Source organism: Panicum virgatum, chromosome 5N (assembly GCF_016808335.1).
Source record: "Panicum virgatum strain AP13 chromosome 5N, P.virgatum_v5, whole genome shotgun sequence".
Taxonomy (NCBI): domain Eukaryota; kingdom Viridiplantae; phylum Streptophyta; class Magnoliopsida; order Poales; family Poaceae; genus Panicum; species Panicum virgatum.
In genome coordinates, this window is record NC_053149.1 from 2064245 (window position 1) to 2084665 (window position 20421).

Below are 20421 nucleotides of genomic sequence, written 5' to 3' on the forward strand. Positions count from 1 at the left end.
TGGTTGTGCCTTAATGCCTAGGCGTATGATACATTGTTCATATAGGAGTTCAAAAGCAAGCTTGTTAATTCAATACATCTGCTTTTAAAGCATTGCTTGTTGATCGTTGCAAAATGAATATATGGTAAAAGATCTTACTCTGCTACATCAATTATTCAGATAATATGTTATTATATGATACATTCAATGGGACAATGCAATTCTTATTTTGGTAGGTTGCACAGTGCCTTACAAAGGAGAACGAAACCTAAACAACTATGAAGCTGTGGAGTGTGAGGAAGTTTATGAACATCCATGGAAAGAAGCAAATCTGTGATCAAAGAGCCAGCCATATTTAGCCTTGCAGCTAAATAGGAAAGTCCAAAGATGCTGTCAGGCTAAACATTCAAATTAGCAGCCAGGGAAGGGAAAAAAGTGATGATCTCTATGGGGCTATGGGAAAATTAACTTCAACGTGGTGCTGCACCTGTTCAATGAGTGACAGAAACAGATATGCAAGCAGCAAGTAGGCAGTGTACCTCCAGGAAGATGTAAGAAAAAAAAAGTGATGATCTCTATGGAGCTATTGGAAAATTAACTTCAACGTGGTGCTGCACCTATTCAATGAGTAACAGAAATATATATGCAAGCAGAAAGTAGGCAGTGTACCTCTAGGAAGATGGCGGAACTATGTTTGCCGCTCCTTTCTATAGTTTTAGCTAGTGTTACTGTGTTAGAGGTATTTTGATTATTTATCTTTTCTGGAAAGGAGAATGTACTAAAATGGAGCCACATGGTATCTCCACCAAATTGCAGGAACAACCATGGTAAAAAGTTCTTTTTTTCTCATACAACCATGGATGCTCCAATCGTCTCCCACCTCAGCAAGGGATTCCAAAATATTGGAGAAGCCGCAACAGCTAGCACCATTAACAAACCACATTGCATCATATCTGTTAATACAACATCGGCAATGCATAGATGAAGAAATGAGGGGAAGAAGAAATCTACTAACCACTGACAACGCCCAGATCGCTCGACATAGCAATATCCTCTTTCTGCTGAGTGAAGTAATATTGTAAGCTCCACAACGCTCTCAATTTCTAAACTAATGCAACTGGATGCATCTGGACATTCAATGGTGAGAAAGATAATGTATAATCAATAATAGAATATGTCTAACAAGCGATAAGCTCAGAGAAAAAATTGAAAGGAGTAACATTAATTGCTAAAAGAAAAGAAAGGACAGAATATTAATATTGTTCAGTGTTAGGGAGGTTCAGATCTGTGCAGATTCTAAGTATAGTGATACATGCTCTGACTTAAGTCACAAAGGCTGCGTCAGGGAGGCCTTAACAAATTGTCTTCGTTGCCTGCTGCCTCTCTATTCCTCTTCTCTTCATTTGGCCAAGCATAGAGCAGGAAGCAGTGGCATTGCTGTAGAAACGGCACGGCAGCTACAAAAATTTAGGTTCGCGGCGGAAACCATTTTATTGCAAAATTTAAGATACTAATAATCTATGTTGTCATGAACTGGACATGTGACATGCAAACACTTCTTTTTCATATCTTATTAAAATCAATTTCGGTTGTTCAAAACAAATGCTCCTAGAATTGAAAACTGGCTGCAGCCTCTAGCTAAATTTACACACTACAACGATATTGGCATTGCTAGCATATATCTAGTCTATATGTTTGCCAAGACCCTTCGATATTATTTAATTTTTATTGTTGTTTGTTGTATCCTGAGTATGCTTAACTTGGCAGCATGGTGTATTTGCAATCCTCGACAGTGTTGGATACTGAAATTCAAAGGAAAAAGGATATCTGCAATTTCCTTGCAACAAATCGAAGGAGGAACAAAATATCAATGGACATGGAGGGTAAAGACTTTAAGCACACTATTTGTACTTTTTTGTACCTGTCGGCTCAAGCATTTGGGGAGTCAGCATGGAAGGGAGGAGCTGCATCCAGATAAACGCGAAGAGGCAACGGCATCTGATGCTCACCACCCACGGGCTTGACGCTGGTTGGCTGGTTGGAGATCGAAGGTTGGCGAGCGAGTCGGGGTCAGGCCGACAGCAAGGTAGCCGAATGCTGTAGGGCAGTTGGGAAAGCCTGGTGGAGGTCGAGCCAATGCCTGCACCGCCAGCCGCGCCGGATCGTAGACTCGCAGTGGCCGCTGGGGGGCTGCAGCGATGGAATGGCCGGGTTCGCCGCGCTCGCAGCCCGTCAGCATCGGGGTCGCTAGGGAAAGCCTAGTGGGGGTCGAGCCCACGCTCGCACCGCCGGCCGTGCTGAGGTCGCGGTGGCTGCTGGAGGCCCCAGCTTGCGCCGGGATGGCCGGGACCGGAGCGGCCGAGTTCGCCTCGCCCGCACCCCATCTGCGCTGGGGTCTCCGAGTCCGCTGGGCTGTCACCCGCGCGGCCACATTGGGATGGCCGGGAACGCAGCGCCCGCGACGGCGAGGCCGATGCTGGGAGTGGGAGGAGAAGCGAGGTGCGGGCTGCGATCGGGTTCGCGAGGATTCCCGACCCTTGACGGCTTAACGGGTGAGACACTGCTAACGATCCCGATCGGACGGTCTGTATCGTGTCTTGGTCAGATCCGATGGCTATGGGGTTAGCAGGCGACGTGGCCCTATCGGGCGCCCGCGGTTTGGTCCAGGAATCATAGATAGAGATTTCCGCTAGCCGCGAACCCCAAGCCAAGAGCAGACCTGCTTTCTTGTTCTTCCTCGGCGAGACGGGGACTTGGATGTGAAAGAGGAGATGCGGATGCAGCCTTTGACTCAAGAGCAAAAGATGCTGCAGGAGAGGTTTCTACGGGAATGCCCGTACGTGGGCCTTACCATGCCCTTCCAGTCATGGGAGGAGAAGGTTGTGGCGGTTCTTAACGTGGTACGCCGCCAAGAAATAACTGAACGAAACCCCAGGACACATTGGAAAGGACCTAGCCGCTTCTGCGGATACAACATAAGCCTTCTTCGACTTCGAAAGAGAGTGTGAGCAGGAATCCTTGGTTCATTTACTTCCCTTGTTCCTTGTTCCAAACTATCTGTATTTGTTGAGCAGCAAGAGATACTTCTCTGCTGTTTAAGATTCTCATCGTTTGATTTGGTCTCTGGGATTTTTCAGCTAGGATTGTGCACGGTCCACTTTTTCACGACATCCCTCCCTCCAGATATCATTATTTGGACGACTCGGTCAATGTTATCACGATCAAGGTTGCTGAGTCTGACGTGCGTGCGTTTCCCCATCGATGTGTATGGCACCGTATTGGCAAGGGATGGGTATGACCACAGATGCATCTACGTATTCAAGCGTGGAAGGGCTGATCCGCAACGCATTACTAGGAAGGTTTGTATCCCTTGAATTCCTCCCTGTCGTCGCTTAAGGTTGTCGGTATCGAGATCATTATTGATAACAACTGTTTGATCACATAAACCATTGCTTTTCTCTCCTTCTGGAAAAGAGAGAGAGAGAGGAGTGATCCTATCCTATATAACGAGACACATACGTAATTCTCATTTGTGAGGTCTTGGTATTTAAGTAAACCCAATTTCCATGGTATCTACCCAAATTTGTCATGACACTGACATAACCTCCAACGTGATCTGAAATTACATGACTTGTTGAGCTAGCTTAATTCCTTTTTTTTGTGTCAATTGTTCTTACATTGTTTTCCCCTGAATCCCTGTGCAGAACCGTATGCTAGCTTTAACAGGTTCAAATCGAGCACTTGGTGGTATATATAATATGTGTTTTGAGTTTCATCTGAAGATTAAGGGTGATGGGGAAGTTGATGAGGATTTCAGCAAAGGTTTGACGCCGTGTGGTTCCTATCGGCCAAGTACTAGTATACCCTTCACTTATTCACTACAAAGTTACCTAAGCAGGATGGACCTGATGTGTATGCTTATTCCATATGCCTTGGAAGCTTCTATTGGAGTCAACTTTTTGAATGGGGAATCTACTTTCACTGGCAAAATACTTGCTTCAACTTCCGCAAGTGATACGATCAAAATGGTTCTGTATGACAGTCAAGTGGATGGCACCAAGAAAGAATTTGGAAGTGGTGGATCTGTGTCGCTACGTCGTCATGTAGTATCTGTCGAAATGGGTCAAGACCTGCTGCTATATTTTTGTGTTCATGATAGTGACAATAAATATAGACGCCTTAAGTTTGTTATAGGGAATGGTGTGGAGGAGCGCACTTGCAACCTAGGCACTTATAAGCTGCAGGTGAAGATCATTTGGAAGGGTGTTTTCAGTCAGCAAGGTGCTGAGTTGAGGTTCATTGGTGATCACTGTGTGTTATGGTCATAATATTGGGATGCTATTCCGTCTAAGAGCAAGAGCAAGTTATCGCATCAGATTTTTGATGAGTTGGATGAGAGGAAGGCGAGGTCCAAGATAAGCCAGCTGCAACATAGGCTCCAAGAAAGTTGGGTGAGAGGATGAAGATGGGCCCTCTATAAATGGTTTACTCGGTATCTATAGCCAACTATTGCATGAGTGTTATTAGATTGACTGCAGACGATGTGTTAATTAGATTGGCTTTACTATTATCATCCTTGCTTTTATAAATGTTATCATGGTTGTAAAATGGTGCAATCTAAGAATTTCTGGCTGACTTTGATATTTTGTCGGCAATGAAGTCCACCCGTACGCATTGCAGAACACTAGCCAATGAATTTTATTGCTGCAGCAGTGCAGATCACTCAATTTCGCATGATGCTTGTGGGCTAAAGTAGGCTCAGGCCATGTTTAGATCCCAAAATTTTACACCAAAAAATATCACATTGAATGTTTGGACACATGCATGAAGTACTAAATAAAATCTATTTGTAAATTTTTTTGCACGGATGGATTATAAATCGCGAGATGAATCTAATGAGCCTACTTAATCCATGATTTGCAACAGTGATACTACAGTAATCATCCGCTAATTATAAATTAAACATGGATTAATTAGGCTCATTAGATTCGTCTCGCAATTTACAATCCATTCGTACAAAAAATTTTGTAAATAGACTTTATTTAGTGCTCCAAAATAGTAAGATTCTCTTCAAAAATTTACGCAAAAAAGATCTAAACACACCATCAGTTTCAGTGTTATGTGATGTTCTTATTGTAACACACCTCTGCTGGTAATTTCAAATCTTCACTGTGGATGACTGGTAGTTCTGCAAAGTACAAGTACAATGTGGATGTAAATCTCACGCAAATCAAAGTTTGTATTCATGCTTGCACACTGACAAGTTAGCAAGAGAAGAAACACGCAAGACAGAGACCCATTCTATTAGTGCGGAAGGGAAGTCCAGCAAGCCTTCACTGAACATTCATCAGAACTCAAGTGGCAAACAGGGACTAGCTTAATTCATTCTCATGGTACAATCAAAGCAAGGCAGCTTCCGACTCAGTACACTACTGCAGCGATGACACAATTGAGATCAGAATTTGTTCATCCGCATTTCGAAGATTCATCGTATACCAAATCACAAAACCAACTCGCCCGATACATCTCAGATTTCTCCCCCAAAATGCCAGAAACCCAATTCGTCAGACAGTACAGCCAACGAAATTGGAAGCAGTAGCAGAGAACATCTCAATTCTCAAGTGTACAACGCATCCAGCTCGGCCCGGCCGGAGACCCTGGCGGCGATCTTGTTGGTGTCGACGCCGAGCTCCGCCGCCACGCGCCGCATGACCGCGAACTCCGCGGGCCTCGCGCCCGCCGGCCACGTCACCACCATGCTGGCCGCCTTGCCCCGGATCTCGCACTCCGCGAGCACCGCCGCGCCGAGCCCGTCCACCACGCTCCCCGGCGGGGCCAGCGCCGCCACGCCCCTGGCCGCGCCCACGCCTCCTCGCGCGCGCGCCGCGCGGGTCTCCAGTTTCCCCTCCACGGGCTCGTCGGCCGCGAGCCGGCCCCTGTACGACGCGCTGCGGACAGCGTCCAGGACCAGCACCTCCTCCGGCTGGAGCTTGGAGACGAGGGCCTTGGCGGCGGCGCGCGCGCGGTGGGCGGGGACGGCGCCGTGCGCGGCGGCGAGGAGCGCGCCGGAGGGGTGGAGGTAGACGCGGATCGGCGCGTGGGGCTGCAGGGGCAGGTCGGGGAGGAGGAGGGACGCGTGGAGCGGGGGCGGGGAGGCGAGGAGCGCGAGGGAGGTGGGGGAGATGAGGACGATGAGGAGGCGCGGGGCGGGCGGGCTGGGGCTGGGGGAGACGACGAGGATGGGGGTGGGCTGCGGTGGCGGCGCGGCGAAGTTGTCGAGGTCTTCGGGGGAGAAGCGGGACGGCGGCGGAACGTCGGTGACGACGTCCTCCATGGCGCGCGGCTCGATCGGCGGCGGCGGCGGCGGCGGGTGTTTGCGGAAGGAAGGGTAAAGATCTGCTGCGGCAGCTTGCTTGGCACGGCGGCCTCTGCCGGCTTGGTTGGGTTAATGGGCCTTTTCCCGTTTTCTTTCTTGGGCTTCGGGTATGGATTGGTAAACGAAAGAGTCTGAGTGTCTGACCGACCCAACAATGGAACAGTCGTGGAGGTTCTACTACTTGCATTTTGCAGCAAAATTTATCTCTGAAAAAAAAAACAATGTAATCGTATTGTAAATGGGATGGGTCTATTGCAAAAGAATTTTCTTTATCACTCCAGAACCACCCATCATTGCTTTTGTTGATACATTTACAGTGGCATTGTGCGCTACTGTTGGCGTGTTTGATTCCTAGCCAAACATTACAACGTTAAACTTCAAATGAAGGGGGGGGGGGGGGGGGGGGGGAAGGGAAAATTTATATGAGATGAGAAAGGAAAAGGTTGAAACTTGGAAGAGAGATAGAAGGTAAGAATGAGGGAAATTGATATGAAGCGTAGGAAGGAAGATAATGAGCGGGAGATGGAAATTGAAGGATTGTGGGACACACAACGTTATGTTTCTATGAAGTTTATCCAAATGGAAGAGTACACGTACAATGTCATAGAGCTATGATTGTATAGTTGGAATTTTAGAATTGAGATTGTCACCACGAGCGTGCTATATCATCAATAAATCACCATGGAAGATTTAAAGGTGAGACGTGGACTACGATGACTGACGACATAAAAATAGAATGTTAATTACAATTCACTTATAATAAAACTGCAACCCTTATTTGAACTCAAAATCGACCACTATATAACACGACATCACTTCAAAACCGACATATTCTTTATTAAAAATAATAATAATGAAGTGTATATGGACATCAAGATTTGAGAGGTTCCTTAAAAAAAAGGAAGATTCGAGAGGTAGATGCAACTGTAGCGGCACATTTTTATTTTAGATGAGCTAAAATCGGGTACTAAATTTAAGCACAAATTACATATTACACTCATGCACATGCTAAAAATTTAAATCATGATTAAATTTTAGATTATCTCAAAAGTATTTCCATTTAAATAAATTATTCTTAAAATTTAACACTTTCATCCATATGCATTTGGATCAACATACCTGGTAGCTCGTTCTGGGTGAATCCGAAGCTGAAAACGAAAACAGCCGCGTTGAGTAGAAGATTGACAGCAGAGCCCGCTTCGGATCTATAGATCGCCAGTCCCCACACCTGGCGTGCCTCGCTTCGGCCCCAAGCCTCCTCGCCCCCGCGCCGCGCCGCGCCGCCGAGTCGTCTTCCTCACCTGACCTCGCCTCCCCTCAGACCATCGCATCGCGTTCGAAATTTTCAAAAACCCCAATCCCTCGGAGTCGGGCACTCGGAGGGAACCCAATTTTTTCGGCCCCGCGTCGCCTCGCGCCCTCGCCTACCCTCCCACCCCGCAAATCTCCAAAATCCCCCAATCCCCTGCTCGAGGCCCCGAATCCCCCGCGCTTAAATCCCGACTCGGCGCCCGCGGAGGCGGAACCCTACCCGCGTCGAACCCCCAATCCGCCCGCCCGATCCCAGATTCTAGGGTTTCCCATGCCCTAGCCCCCGCCCCGCCTCGCCGGTGGTGCTGGTGCCATGCCCGCGTCCCGCATCCCGCTCAAGCGCTGCACCGCCGCCGTCCCGGACGAGGGGGAGCCGGGCCCCGCCGAGCCCATGCCGCCCGCCAAGCGCCGCCGCGAGCGCCCCGCCCCGTCGCGGCTCAAGGACTCGGGCCCGCCGCCCGCCAAGAAGCGCGTAGAGGTCGTAGCTCCCGCGCCGGCCGCGGAGGGGGACGACAGGGACGGGGAAGTGTACGACGTCGAGGTGCGCGTGGTCGAGTCCAAAGGCGACTCCTTTGGCCCCGTGGAGACCGCGGTGTGGGCGCCTGAGCAGCCGGCGGCCGATGTGTACCGGGCCTGCCGGAACATTAACAAGAGCGGCAGCAGCGGGGGTGCTGCCAGCGGCAGTGTGCTCACGTCCGTGAGCAATGTCGTCTCGGACGGCGGTGCTACTGGCAATGGCCGTCTGGAGGGGAGGTCTGCGGCGGAGTGCAAGCCCAAGAGGGAGGGCGTCAAGGTAGAGGGTTTCTACTGGCCCGAGGATTTCGTGCTTGGGGACGTCGTGTGGGCGAGGTCGGGGAGGAAGTGCCCGGCGTGGCCCGCGCTGGTGATTGACCCGCTGCTGCACGCGCCGGAGGTCGTGCTTAACTCCTGCGTCCCTGGCGCTCTCTGCGTCATGTTCTTCGGTTACTCTGGTGCCGGGCATAGCAGGGTAATTAATTATTTCTTGCTTAAGCATTTCTGGGTGCCCCCTTTTATTGGCTGTTTGGTTCACGAATCCACAACCTAAGATAGAAAATACCATTAATAACGTATAAAATTTTGAACATTACAAAATACCACCAAAGTTTCTACTCATGAGAAGCAAGTGGGGCAGGCTACTAAATTTGCGGGCTTCAGCCAAACAGTTCCGTTTTGTGTATTTTTTTGGGCCTGGCCTTACCCTGCCACATCCCTTTGCAGGACTATGGATGGGTTAAGCAAGGGATGATCTTTCCCTTTGTGGACTACCTAGACAGGTAAAATTCTGGAATCTGTAGTTGAACATTGTGTCCTAAGCCCTAACTTGGGCTGTATCTGAGGCTCCTCTGTTCTTTCAGGTTTCAAGGACAGTCTCTGTATAAGCTAAGACCAAGCAAATTCCGTGCAGCAATTGAGGAGGCTTTCCTTGCTGAACGTGGCTTTTTTGATCTTGAAACGGATGGGTTGTGCTCACCGCGAAAGTCTGTCAATGACCAGTCTGATCCTAATGGCTTTCAGGAAGAGTCTGCTTCAAATAACGAGCAAGAGTGCCAATCTGAGGCTCAGGTAACTGAATACAGTGATAAGTTGGGTGTGAGGATACTTACTGTCATACGTTTTTGAGCTGGCTGCAATGTAACTTGCTGAATGGCAGGTTGCATGTAAATCAGCATCATGTTGTAATAGCTGTGGTAATCGCCTACCATCCAAGGGTTCTAAGAAAAAGAAGGATGATGGTGAGCAGCTACTTTGTAAACACTGTGAAAAGGTATGTGGCTAGTCGTGTGAGTTATGAGATATTTCATCTTTCGGGCGTTCCTTCCTCATCTTTCCTTCCTTTTGGTTACTTATGTGTATAAGCATTACTACTCTGCAGCTATTGCAGTCGAAACAATACTGTGGCATATGCAAGAAAATTTGGCACCACACAGATGGTGGAAACTGGGTAAGAGCTTAGAAGAATACATGTTTCGGTTGTTTGTCCTCTTGGATATTTTAGGTACTGACATGCCAAGGCACTTCTTGCCAGGTTTGTTGCGATGAATGCCATATTTGGGTTCATGTTGAATGTGACTTGACATGCAACATGGAGGTTATTTTCTCACCTTATTTTCTATGCTGATATTTTAATGTCCTTAATGTTGGATATGCAATTATTCTACTGATATCCTTTACTGACTCGTCATTATGCTATAGGATTTAGAAAATACTGATTATTTCTGTCCGGACTGCAAATCAAAACGCAAAACAGTTGTAGCAACTGAAAAAATGAATACTTCCAACAGTTCAGAGTAAGTTGTTACTGCTCTCTAACCTATGGATGCAATGCTACTTGAATAAATAAGGATGCCAATGTCTAGTTTGTTTCTGCTCAGATGTGCAAGCACTTCAAAGGAAAAACTGTCTGGAATGATACCTGTTTGTTGCCACGGGGAGGAAGCTCTGTACATACCTGAGAAGCACATGTAAGTATGTCGTGGTATTTGCTATGAATCTTAACATAACATTTTAGTTTAAACCTGTTTAATTATCAGTGCTCTATCCTATTTTACTTTTTTTATTTTTTATTTTTGCTCAATTCTGCTGTTGCACATTGCAGAACACTATCCAATGTGTTTATGTGTGAGAAGCTGATCATTCTTGAAGCAGTATATTTCTAGTTCAGTTCACTCAATTGTGCATGATAATTGGCCTGTAGGCTCAGATTCATTCTGTGATGTTCATATTGAAACACTCAACTCTAAAGGATTATTGTTGCTGCTGCTGCTATGTTGAGTATATAGACCAGAAGCATCAACCAATTCTTGCTTATTAGCAGTCTGCATGTTACATTGATTCCACAAACTACTACCTGTAAGCTGAATAGCTGATTTGAGTTAATTTATTTCTGGCAGGATACTATGTCAATGTAAGTCTTGCAAGGAAAGGATGATGAGTCTGAATGAGTGGGAGAAACATACTGGCTCAAGGAAAAAGAATTGGAAGATGAGTATTAAACTCAAGAGCACTGGCGAGCCACTCATTAATCTGGTATGCCCTAGAGACCTTCACTAACCATTTTTAAAATCAAATAACATGACTGGCCCTGTAAAATTTGACACATGGTATCTTCCAACTTATAATGACCACCTGCAGCTGGATGATATTCCCTGTGGAACCTCAAAGTCTTCTACCCCAGGCATTAAGAAAGAAGAGCTGCTACAATTGCAAGGTACAGTAGTGCTTGACTTTTGTTGGTTGTGTAGCTGGCAGTTGCAGCATGAGCTCATGTGATTGATTGCCTTGATGTCTGCAGCTAATGCTTACAGTCCTGTCTGTGCTAAATGGACAACTGAACGGTGTGCTGTTTGTCGATGGGTTGAGGATTGGGATTACAATAAAATTATCATTTGCAACAGGTATTCTTGCTGTCGTGGCTTTGTTTAGCACCCTAATTTTATATATCTCACTGTATGTTCTAAGATGGCCTTTATGTATAAATCGACCAGTAATTAACTGAATTGCCACTCCAATGTTTATGTTTAGATGCCAAATAGCTGTCCACCAAGAGTGCTATGGAGCACGAGCAGTCCAGGATCTTACAACATGGCTTTGTCGAGCATGCGAATCCCCCCAACGGAAAAGAGAATGCTGCTTATGTCCTATCAAAGGTATTTGGCTATTATTGCAATTTTTAGCTCACAATACACTTTCCTATTTTGCTACATGTGCTCCATAGTTTCATCAACTATTATTTTTTTCAAATGATCTCATATTGTTGCTGATGCTTTTTAGTGAAACTTATACCATGATAAAATAAAACGTTTTTTTACATTTTGTTTAACTATTGGTGCTTTAAGCTTATTTAGCTGTCCTGTCTGTTTATCTTGTTTCAGGCTCTTAACTTCTATACCTTTTTTCATTATCTCAGGGGGTGCTCTCAAGCCAACAGATATTGATGGACTGTGGGTTCATATTACATGTGCCTGGTTTCAACCTAAAGTCTCTTTTCCGGTTGAGGAAACGATGGAGCCAGCTATGGGAATATTGAGTATCCCTGCAGAGTACTTTAAGAAGGTTGAGATCTTTTATTATTTTTTCACATTTTTTTATCAAGGATATTCCCTGCTTTTCCAAAAAAGCAAGTTACTGTTGACATCCAAAATTGGCTTCAACAGTTACACAGTTTGATATTTTCAAAATTGCCTCTAAAATAATGAAATTTCTGTTTCTTGTTCAAATTTCACTTAATCTACATGAACATTTGTCTTCATGTTAAATGCAGACATGTGTTATATGCAAGCAAATACATGGTGCCTGCACCCAATGCTACAAATGCTCTACGTATTACCACGCAATGTGTGCATCAAGAGGTGGATATCGCATGGAGGTTGAATCCTTCACATTTTGTATTTAATATTTTTATAAAAAAATGTCTGCTCTCCCTTCTTTTATTATTTTAACCAGTGCAGACCCTAAAGAAAAATGTTCATTATCAGCAGTTTGTTCTAGCATTGACCACTTATAATATTAGGTTGATCTTATTTCATTATCAGATAATCTTCACTGCAGTGTAGTGCTATTTTTAAATATTAACCAGCATTATTTTGTTATGTGAAAAATCTACCTTTCCTTTTTGCATATTTCATCTGTATTATTGCCCAAATAGTTCCAGTGCAGCTAATATGTATTGTAATCTAATCATGACTTGTACTTTTATTTAAACTGCCCGTGCTTGATGTGCTAATTTTAATTTTTTTGTATCCATAATTTTAGATAGTTTCATTAAACTGTCAATTTTGTTCTTGTAGTTACAATATACTGAAAGAAATGGCAGGAACATTACGAAGATGGTTTCCTACTGTAATCTTCACAGGTAATTTTTTCTTTTGATCATAATTTCTCTTTTCATCCTGGTCACATTATATCAGTTCACCTAATTGTTCTTTTCTTTTATTTATATATATATATATAGTTCTAATGTAGGGTCATGACCCTTAGTAAATGTGCTCTTTCAGCCCTTCTCATATTGACCTTAAAATAAACGAAACAGACAAAATTAATATTTTTCAGATCCACAAGCTTTAGAGGATCTTGGAACAAAGTCCAGTTTTGTTGTCTTAAGTTGCTATTTGTGAAAGTGGCAATTTACCCAGTAGAATTGCCACAAATTTATGTGGATGATGCCTGATGCAGTTGTTTTTCCCTCTGTAGTACTCCTGACCCAGACAATGTGTTAATAGTGAAGACACCTGAAGGAGTTTTCTCTACCAAATTTTTCCTCCAAGATGGTGGGAAACAGACAGCTGCAAGACTTATCAGGAAGGAAAATCACCAGGAGAAGGTGCTTCCTGTTCCTGCTAAAGTTTCGAACTGTCTGTCCGCAAGGTGCCTGACCTATGAAATATTGAAATACAAGGTAGTTTTCTTGCATCTTTTTTATTATACTTAATTCTTTTCATTTCTCCTAATTTTTGAGAAAACATTTTGCTTATTTTCATGGATGATAGTTCAAGAATGAGACTAGTGTCAATTAGTTTTGTATACTATTTTGTATCTGGAACAACTGGTTCTCTAGCATCAGGATCAATTACATTTACTTGTATCATGTGTGCTTTCTTATTATTGAACATTGGCATTACTTTCATCAATTTCTAGTTATCTTGTGATTGACTTGTTTCAGTTTAATTACTATTTGTTGTATCCTGTAGTCTGTAGATCTTTATTTAGATCTTATTTGTTTTCTTGATGTTAAGCCTTTAGCGCTACTGTACTAAATAAAACTGCTAAGTTATCTGGATTTTTTTCAGAAAGAACCACGAGAGGCTATTGCCCATCGGATAATGGGACCTCGACACCATTCCCAGGATTTCATTGACGGCCTTAATGCGTGCATGGTAACTGTTTCATTTTGAGTAGTAGCACTTTCTTCTCTTTAGCAACTATCAGACACAGATGAATTTATTCACAATATTCTCTTGTTAACAGGATCGTAAGGACGATCAATCTTTTTCAACGTTCAAAGAACGGCTTTGTTATTTACAGGTTAAGTTTCTGAGTGACTGGTTCATACCAAAAAAAGTTGTGCTTGCACACCGACAATCAAATTTTTGATGGTTGCAGAAAACTGAAAACAAGAGGGTCTCCTGTGGTCTATCTGGAATACATGGATGGGGGCTGTTCGCCGCTAGGAATATTCAGGAGGGGCAAATGGTATAACACGTCAACCTGCACTGAGCTATCTGTGTTAAGTAAAAGTGTTTGTATTGCCGACCTGTTTAGTTTGTTAAGTATCTATGATGGCATGTCCAAGAGCATGCATGGACATATATTGCTGTGGCCTGAAAAATATATGGAAACAACAATAGATTGTTCAGGGTCCATGTAAATTTCTTCATGTTTCTAGACAACAAATACTACAGTTAGTAATCAGGAAGCTTTTATTCTCTCTAATTAATATTTATTATCTGTTGCACAAAATTACATAATATCTCTTATAGGCTGCTTTTTTATTTATTATTTATTTGTAGAGGGGTTGGGTCTTGGTACTACTTTTAGGAATTCAGTAATCTGTATATCCTAGGGTGATGCTCCAAATAAAACCTTCCCACATAGGTCCATAATCGAGTTAAACTGTATCCTCATTTTACTGTTTTCTCCCAACTAAGGTACTTGATAACACCAACAAGAATCCTATTTGTCTCTGCAAATAATAATATTGGTTCCATATAGATGATTTTAACATTTGTTTCTGCGCTACAATTTTAACTGTATGCCTATTTTCTAGAATTACTTAAGCTACATTCACTGTGCATCTATATAGTGTGAAGTTCATTGTTAATGTGTCCGCTAATCCATACTGTGTCAGGTTATCGAATATCGTGGTGAACAAGTTAGAAGAAGTGTTGCTGATTTGAGGGAAGCACGATACCATAGAGAAAAAAAGGATTGCTATGTGAGTTACATTTATTGTGCTTATCTTCTATTTGTGAAGAACGTGCTTATGTTCTATGATCATCTTGTTTTCCACGTTCAAACCTGTCTGCAGAAAGTGTTTTACTTGCTCCACAATGTCACCATGTTTTAAGGTTTATTTGGCCTCTGTACTGCTTTCGTTGCCTTTCATCGAAAATGGCAACTCCATAGTTTCGTAGTATATGTTTGTTATTTTGTTGTGCAATTGAAACTCGAAGCATTATTCTACTAGCATATGAATTACTGTTTAGAGTGCTAATCACCTTTTAAATACATGATTTGCCCTTTCTTTTGCCATTTCCATTGGTTGCATTCTATCCAATTGATCATTTGGTTTCCTGGCACGTCACATTGACTCCTTTTTCCTTCTGTGCTGCAGCTTTTCAAGATAAGTGAAGATGTTGTAATCGATGCCACAGAGAAAGGAAACATAGCGCGTCTAATTAATCACTCGGTAAACCTTCATAATTCATATTTTGAATCTTCTTGCCATGTGCAACAGTCCACCAAAATGACAGGCGAATTCCTTTTCTTCATCCTTGGCCTTGCAGTGTATGCCTAACTGCTATGCAAGGATCATGAGTGTCAGTGACGACAGAAGCCAGATCATTCTTATTGCCAAGAGAGATGTCTCTGCTGGAGAAGAACTGACGTAATGCTGCCTTTTCACCTGCTATTTTCTGATGCGCCCAAGTTTTGCAAGTCCATTCATGAAACCCTGAATGACACCGTCCCTTCTGACACCTGCCATTAACATGATCCCTTTTGCCTCATATGCGCAGATATGACTACTTGTTTGACCCTGACGAGTCGGAAGATTGCAAGGTTCCATGCCTGTGCAAGGCACCTAACTGTCGTGGATACATGAACTAGAAGAGTAAACCATCTCACAACTCACAAGGACTAAGGACTAACCCCCTTACAGGCGCCAAAGGCCGACCATTTTTCCCAGATTCAGCCAGATTCTTTAGTTTGTTCGTCATGTTCTGCTCAATTGATGCGTGGCAATCAAAGATTATGTTTTTGCCACAGTAGTTCATTTAGATTGAAAAATGTAGGTTGGTAGGCCCTACAGTGTTAGGAGGACAAGAATACTGGCAGCCATAGCATAGCCAACCATTGTATATTCTTCCACATTTGTGTAGTAAGAAGAGTGTCTTTATAAATGAAGAAAAGGGACCAATTCAACGCTACTGATCGCGGAGGCCTCCTCCTGCGCCTTGATGGCGTCGATGACCTCGTAGCCGCGCAGCGAGTTTGTCGAATAAATCCCATTGTGTGTGTTTGTTTTAGTTCTGTTGCATTCTAGCATTGCATCGTCGTGTGTTGGTGCATGATAAAGATGGCGTGTGGTCCGAGTTTGTTTTGGTTAGCACGCCGCTGAGCCCGCCGTGAACTTGTGCTCCGACTGGGGAACGCCGCGGAACACGGCCGACACCCTCGCCGTCCGGGGCGTTCCTCGGCTCGCACCGGACGTCCTGCAGCACAATGCTGACTCGCGTCGATCGACTGCCTTGTCTGTCTCGAATGACCCGAGCCTCCGGCAGGTGGCGGCAGTGGCGTTGCAACGCTAGTTGGGCACGACGATGAGCAAGTCTTCTGACGTGAACCTGTCGAAGATGCCGGCCGCAGGAGGAGAGTTGTCCTTGTCGAGGCCTCTGCCGCCGCCCAGGATGGGTAAGGGTGCGGGGTGCACGCCTTGTCCACGAGCGTGAGCGTGAACGAGGCGAGCGGCAGCGGGTCCGGCGCTCCGTCCGTAGCATGGTGCACTCAAACGTCATCAGTGGCGCGCCGTGTCCTGCTTCCAGCCCCCCTTGGCCAAGGTCGTCAAACGTCATCAGTACCACATGAACATTTTTATTTTTAAAGGTATTTTTAGTTTCCACACAGTACTACCATTAGGCACCTTTACATAGACCTGACAGTGAAAACGGAGTTTTTGGTCAAGGCCCATTTGAGATGAGTCATTGGCATCTGTTAGTGAAGGACTACCTCTGCGCTCCATGACCGCACCTACGTGGCGCTCCACGACCACACCTACGTGACTAAGGGCCCACGTCATCAGTACCACACCCGCGGCGGCCGACGAGAGCTTGGGCTCTTGTGCCTGCTCCCGCGCCACACAGCGAAGGATGAAGAAGGCAGCGGCGCTCCTGTGCCTGCTCCTGCGCTGCCCGTCACATTGGAGAAGAAGATCCGGGAGCTAGCGTAGCCTGGACATCATCGGAGCAAGCTCAAGCCTGCAGGGAGGCACAGTGGGCAGAGCAGCTCCGCCCGCTCGTGAGAGAGAAGCGGTGGGTAAGCAGAGAGAGAAGCAGTGGGTAGGAAAAAAAAAGAGAGGTGGGTCAGTGTGGATGGATGGCTGGGAGAGGTAGTACATGGGACAGATAAGGTTGGAAGCAAGCCGTGGGTGGGAGTCTCCCTGCGTCCGATTTTTTTGCTCCGTCCTAGCATTACCGATTCAAAAGATAAGAATATTGTTGCATCAAAGGTTTCCGACCCAACCACCAGTCTTCGCAGAAAGGTAGAAACCCACACAAAGACTCAGATCCCAATCTCTCAAAATGCGATCTTCGTGAGCTACTGCTACAATAATGAAGTTCATAATTGTCTTGTTGCAGATCTTTCTCTTACTCCCCATCTTCTCCTTTTCAATCCAGACCAACTACAGCTACATCTTCAGCTTCGGCGATTCCTACACTGACACCGGCAATCTCCTCGTCCTCTACGGCGGCCTGGCGACCGCCACGCCCGGTGTATGGATAGCGAAGCCGCCGTACGGGATGACCTTCTTCGGGCTTCCCAATGGCCGCGCCTCCGACGGGAGATTGGCCATCGATTTCATCGGTAACTTTAGTTTACTTGCAGCAAGCACATGACTGAACTTTGTTTGGGGGATTAACTCAACTGCAAGTCTGATGAAACCCTTTGGCGACGATAGTTCTGAAGCTGAATCTGATGTATGCAGCTGAAGCGTTGGGTCTCGGTTGGAAAAATAGACAACTATAAGTTTAAATTCCGAACTAGATTTATCATAATGAGAATTAAACCTAGGATGCATGACTCTAACATACTAGACAGTACGTATATCATAAACATGATATCAGAAAACATGATTATGAAACAGATCTGATCACAAAATACATACTGTGCGGGAGCCGCCGGGAAGACGAAAGTCGCAGACGAGATGAAGACGGTCCTTCGAACGGAGCGCAGCAACCGGCGTTGCTCCTGACTTGGACGGAGGATGAGCCGTGGCGAAGAAGATGAGCAGTCGCGCTTAGCGCTTCCCAAAAAACTTATTCGCCCTTCCTCTCCCGGTGCACCGGCGCTCGGGATGGAGAAGACTACGGTGTCGGCACAGCAACGAGAGGAGGCAAAACTCTAACTCAGATTAGATCTTTTTATGAATTCTCAAACCTTGGGGACTTCACGTATAGCGATCTATGATGTATTTTTTCCATAAGGAATGTGGTCCGTATTTAAATGGAGAAAAACTCCCTACACCCTCGTCCATTAGCAATACGAAACTAATAGATGGTGTACCTCCTCTTAGCGCTAATGAGTCTTCGAGATTTATTAGGATTATTTATATAGACCAAACCCATAAATCTAACAGTCTCCCTCACCTCCCGCCGTCGCTGGCGGCGAAGCAGAGCTTCCGGCGAGGCGCCAACTTCGCAGTGGGTGGAGCCACGGCGCTGGAGCGGGCCTTCTTCGTGGACAAGGGCTTCGAGGCTGTTTGTCCGTTCAACGTCTCCCTCAGCGTCCAGCTCGGGTGGTTCGACGCGCTCAAGCCCTCGCTCTGCAGCTCGCCCCGAGGTTGGTGTTGGTGTTGGTGTTCATCCACATGCTGCTTCGCCCAGTCTAAAGACTCTAAACTCAAAACTCATGGCGCGCTCTTGGTCTGGACTCTTAGCATGCAAGGAGTACTTGGCGGAGGCACTGTTCGTCGTCGGGGAGCTCGGTTGGAACGACTACGCGGTCATGCTGCTCGCCGGCAAGAGCGTCGATGAAGCTGGATCACACGTGCCTGAAATCGTTGGGAGCATCTGCGCAGCCACGGAGGTATAGTAGGACATGAGGTTAACGGTTAACCAACAGCTAGCGTGCGATAAGGAATCCATCCAAAATTAATAAACACTCCAAGTCTCCTCTGCCTTGCGCAGAAACTGATCAAGGAAGGCGGCAAGACGGTGGTCGTGTCGGGGATCCCGCCGCTGGGGTGCGCGCCGGCGAACCTGGAGGTCATGGCCAACCAGACCGGAGGCGAGTACGATCCGGGCACGGGGTGCCTCAGGGGCCTGAACCAGCTGTCCAAGGACCACAACGCGCAGCTCCGCGGCGCTCTGGCGCGGCTCGGCGGCGCTCTGGCGCGGCTCGGCGGCCGGTCCCCCGCCGGCGTGCGGGTCGTCTACGCCGACCTGTACTCGCCCATCATCGACTTCGCCGCGGCGCCGGGTCGCTACGGGTTCGAGGGGACACTGCGAGCCTGCTGCAGCGGCGGCGGCGGCGGGAGGTACAACGTCGATCACGCCGCGCTGTGCGGCATGCCGGGCCGGGCGTGAGCGCCTGCGCAGACCCGTCCAAGTACGTGTACTGGGACGGCGTGCACCTCACCGAGGCGGACAACCGCCGCATCGCCGATGGCTGGCTTAGGGGTCCCTACGCCCACCCGCCCATCCTGAGCACGACGGATTAGCAGCTCGTCCGGTCCCCCCACCCTGTAATCACTCTTTCGCTGTGTTGGTGCTGGAGGCTGTTGCTGGAGTGGTGTGAGAGAAAAACACTGCTGACTGGCTGGTGGTGGAGACTGTTACTGAAGTGGTGTGAGTTGGAGTAGAACATGGTGAATAGAGATAGAGATACTTGGAAAGGGAACACACAAGCTGTACAGATATGAATGCATCGATGTCATGATAAAACATGCTTGCAGGCCCATAACTTAACAGCATTTGGCACAATTTAACACAAATGCATGACATCTTTGAGCTAAGCAGAAAACTTTAACCTATGCATCATCAAGACATGTTGAACCAGTGTTGAACCTATCCTAGTGCTAACATAGAGACACATGTATTTACATGGATGCATGACACTTTCCTTTTTATCGAGGTTTTAAACAGCGTTTATAGCGGCCTTGAAGTGTTGTGCCAGAATAGACTGTACCACTTATTGCAGCATGTATCACACAGCTCTAGATAGCGATAGAGGATCTACAGAATCCATAGCTGGCTATTTAAGACCCCGCTATATATAAGTATTATAATAATTTGTAACCAGAATGAATGTTGAGGTGGAGGAGAGAGTAAGAGAAAAAAAAGGAGAAGCGAACTGTAAACTTATAGCAAATTTTGACATAAAAATCAAGAAATTTTGTGAGAAAGACAGCAGTTTCGACGCAATAATCAAAAAACTTTGTCAGAGAGACAAGTAGACCCATGCAAGCATCCGGCTGTATTGTTAAGCTTACTCTTACATTGCATCCATGTGTCCGTACTACTACTAAATTCTGCGGAGCCTACCCAAAATAAAAGCTTGTGTAGCCATATGCCCAGCTCCGCAGCGCCCTGATATTCTTGAGCTCCATGTGCTTCCAGCTGGTCTTGTTGCGGAGATGCAGGCCAAAGGGTGTCTTCAGACATCTACGGCTAAAATTGGCTGTGACACCACAAGTTCCTATATCCTAGTTCTTGAAACACAGACGACTACCGAGTAAACCTGGCATTTTGCACCCATCCTGTTTCTCCGTTTCCCCCCTCCTCTTCATTTTTCCCTTGGCA

The 20421-nt window shown here is 46.0% G+C and overlaps 2 protein-coding genes, 1 long non-coding RNA gene and 1 pseudogene across 3 annotated transcripts; 2 read left to right on the top strand and 2 right to left on the bottom strand.

Moving 5' to 3' along the window:
* Positions 1 to 825: 825 nt before the first annotated feature.
* Positions 826 to 1134, bottom strand: LOC120676649. The gene is made up of 2 exons (XR_005675930.1): positions 995 to 1134; positions 826 to 899 (listed from the first exon to the last, which is right to left on the bottom strand). It is a non-coding gene; the product is annotated as an uncharacterized LOC120676649 (long non-coding RNA).
* Positions 1135 to 5257: 4123 nt separating this feature from the next.
* LOC120676744 lies at positions 5258 to 6429 on the bottom strand. Its single transcript, XM_039958070.1, has one exon. The coding sequence runs from the start codon at positions 6311 to 6313 to the stop codon at positions 5597 to 5599; it is 717 nt and encodes a 238-aa protein (XP_039814004.1). The 5' UTR covers positions 6314 to 6429; the 3' UTR covers positions 5258 to 5596.
* A 1105-nt stretch (positions 6430 to 7534) lies between these two features.
* Positions 7535 to 15832, top strand: LOC120675737 (histone-lysine N-methyltransferase ATX4-like). The gene is made up of 23 exons (XM_039956946.1): positions 7535 to 8654; positions 8906 to 8961; positions 9043 to 9250; positions 9339 to 9452; positions 9561 to 9629; positions 9714 to 9776; positions 9881 to 9975; positions 10060 to 10149; positions 10579 to 10714; positions 10820 to 10895; positions 10980 to 11082; positions 11210 to 11334; positions 11595 to 11740; positions 11949 to 12053; positions 12475 to 12539; positions 12878 to 13082; positions 13474 to 13560; positions 13652 to 13708; positions 13787 to 13876; positions 14532 to 14618; positions 15018 to 15092; positions 15190 to 15290; positions 15421 to 15832. The coding sequence occupies exons 1-23, from the start codon at positions 7980 to 7982 to the stop codon at positions 15509 to 15511; spliced, it is 2919 nt and encodes a 972-aa protein (XP_039812880.1). The 5' UTR covers positions 7535 to 7979; the 3' UTR covers positions 15512 to 15832.
* An 845-nt stretch (positions 15833 to 16677) lies between these two features.
* LOC120672883 lies at positions 16678 to 19587 on the top strand (annotated as a pseudogene).
* Positions 19588 to 20421: the final 834 nt, after the last annotated feature.

Excerpts from the sequence above, each read along its gene's own strand:
- LOC120676744 (XM_039958070.1), bottom strand. The coding sequence starts at position 6,313 with ATGGAGGACGTCGTCACCGACGTTCCGCCGCCGTCCCGCTTCTCCCCC.
- LOC120675737 (XM_039956946.1), top strand. The coding sequence starts at position 7,980 with ATGCCCGCGTCCCGCATCCCGCTCAAGCGCTGCACCGCCGCCGTCCCG. Across the intron at positions 10,150-10,578 it reads TACATACCTGAGAAGCACAT|GATACTATGTCAATGTAAGT; the intron begins GTAAGTATGTCG and ends TATTTCTGGCAG. Across the intron at positions 12,054-12,474 it reads GAGGTGGATATCGCATGGAG|TTACAATATACTGAAAGAAA; the intron begins GTTGAATCCTTC and ends TTGTTCTTGTAG.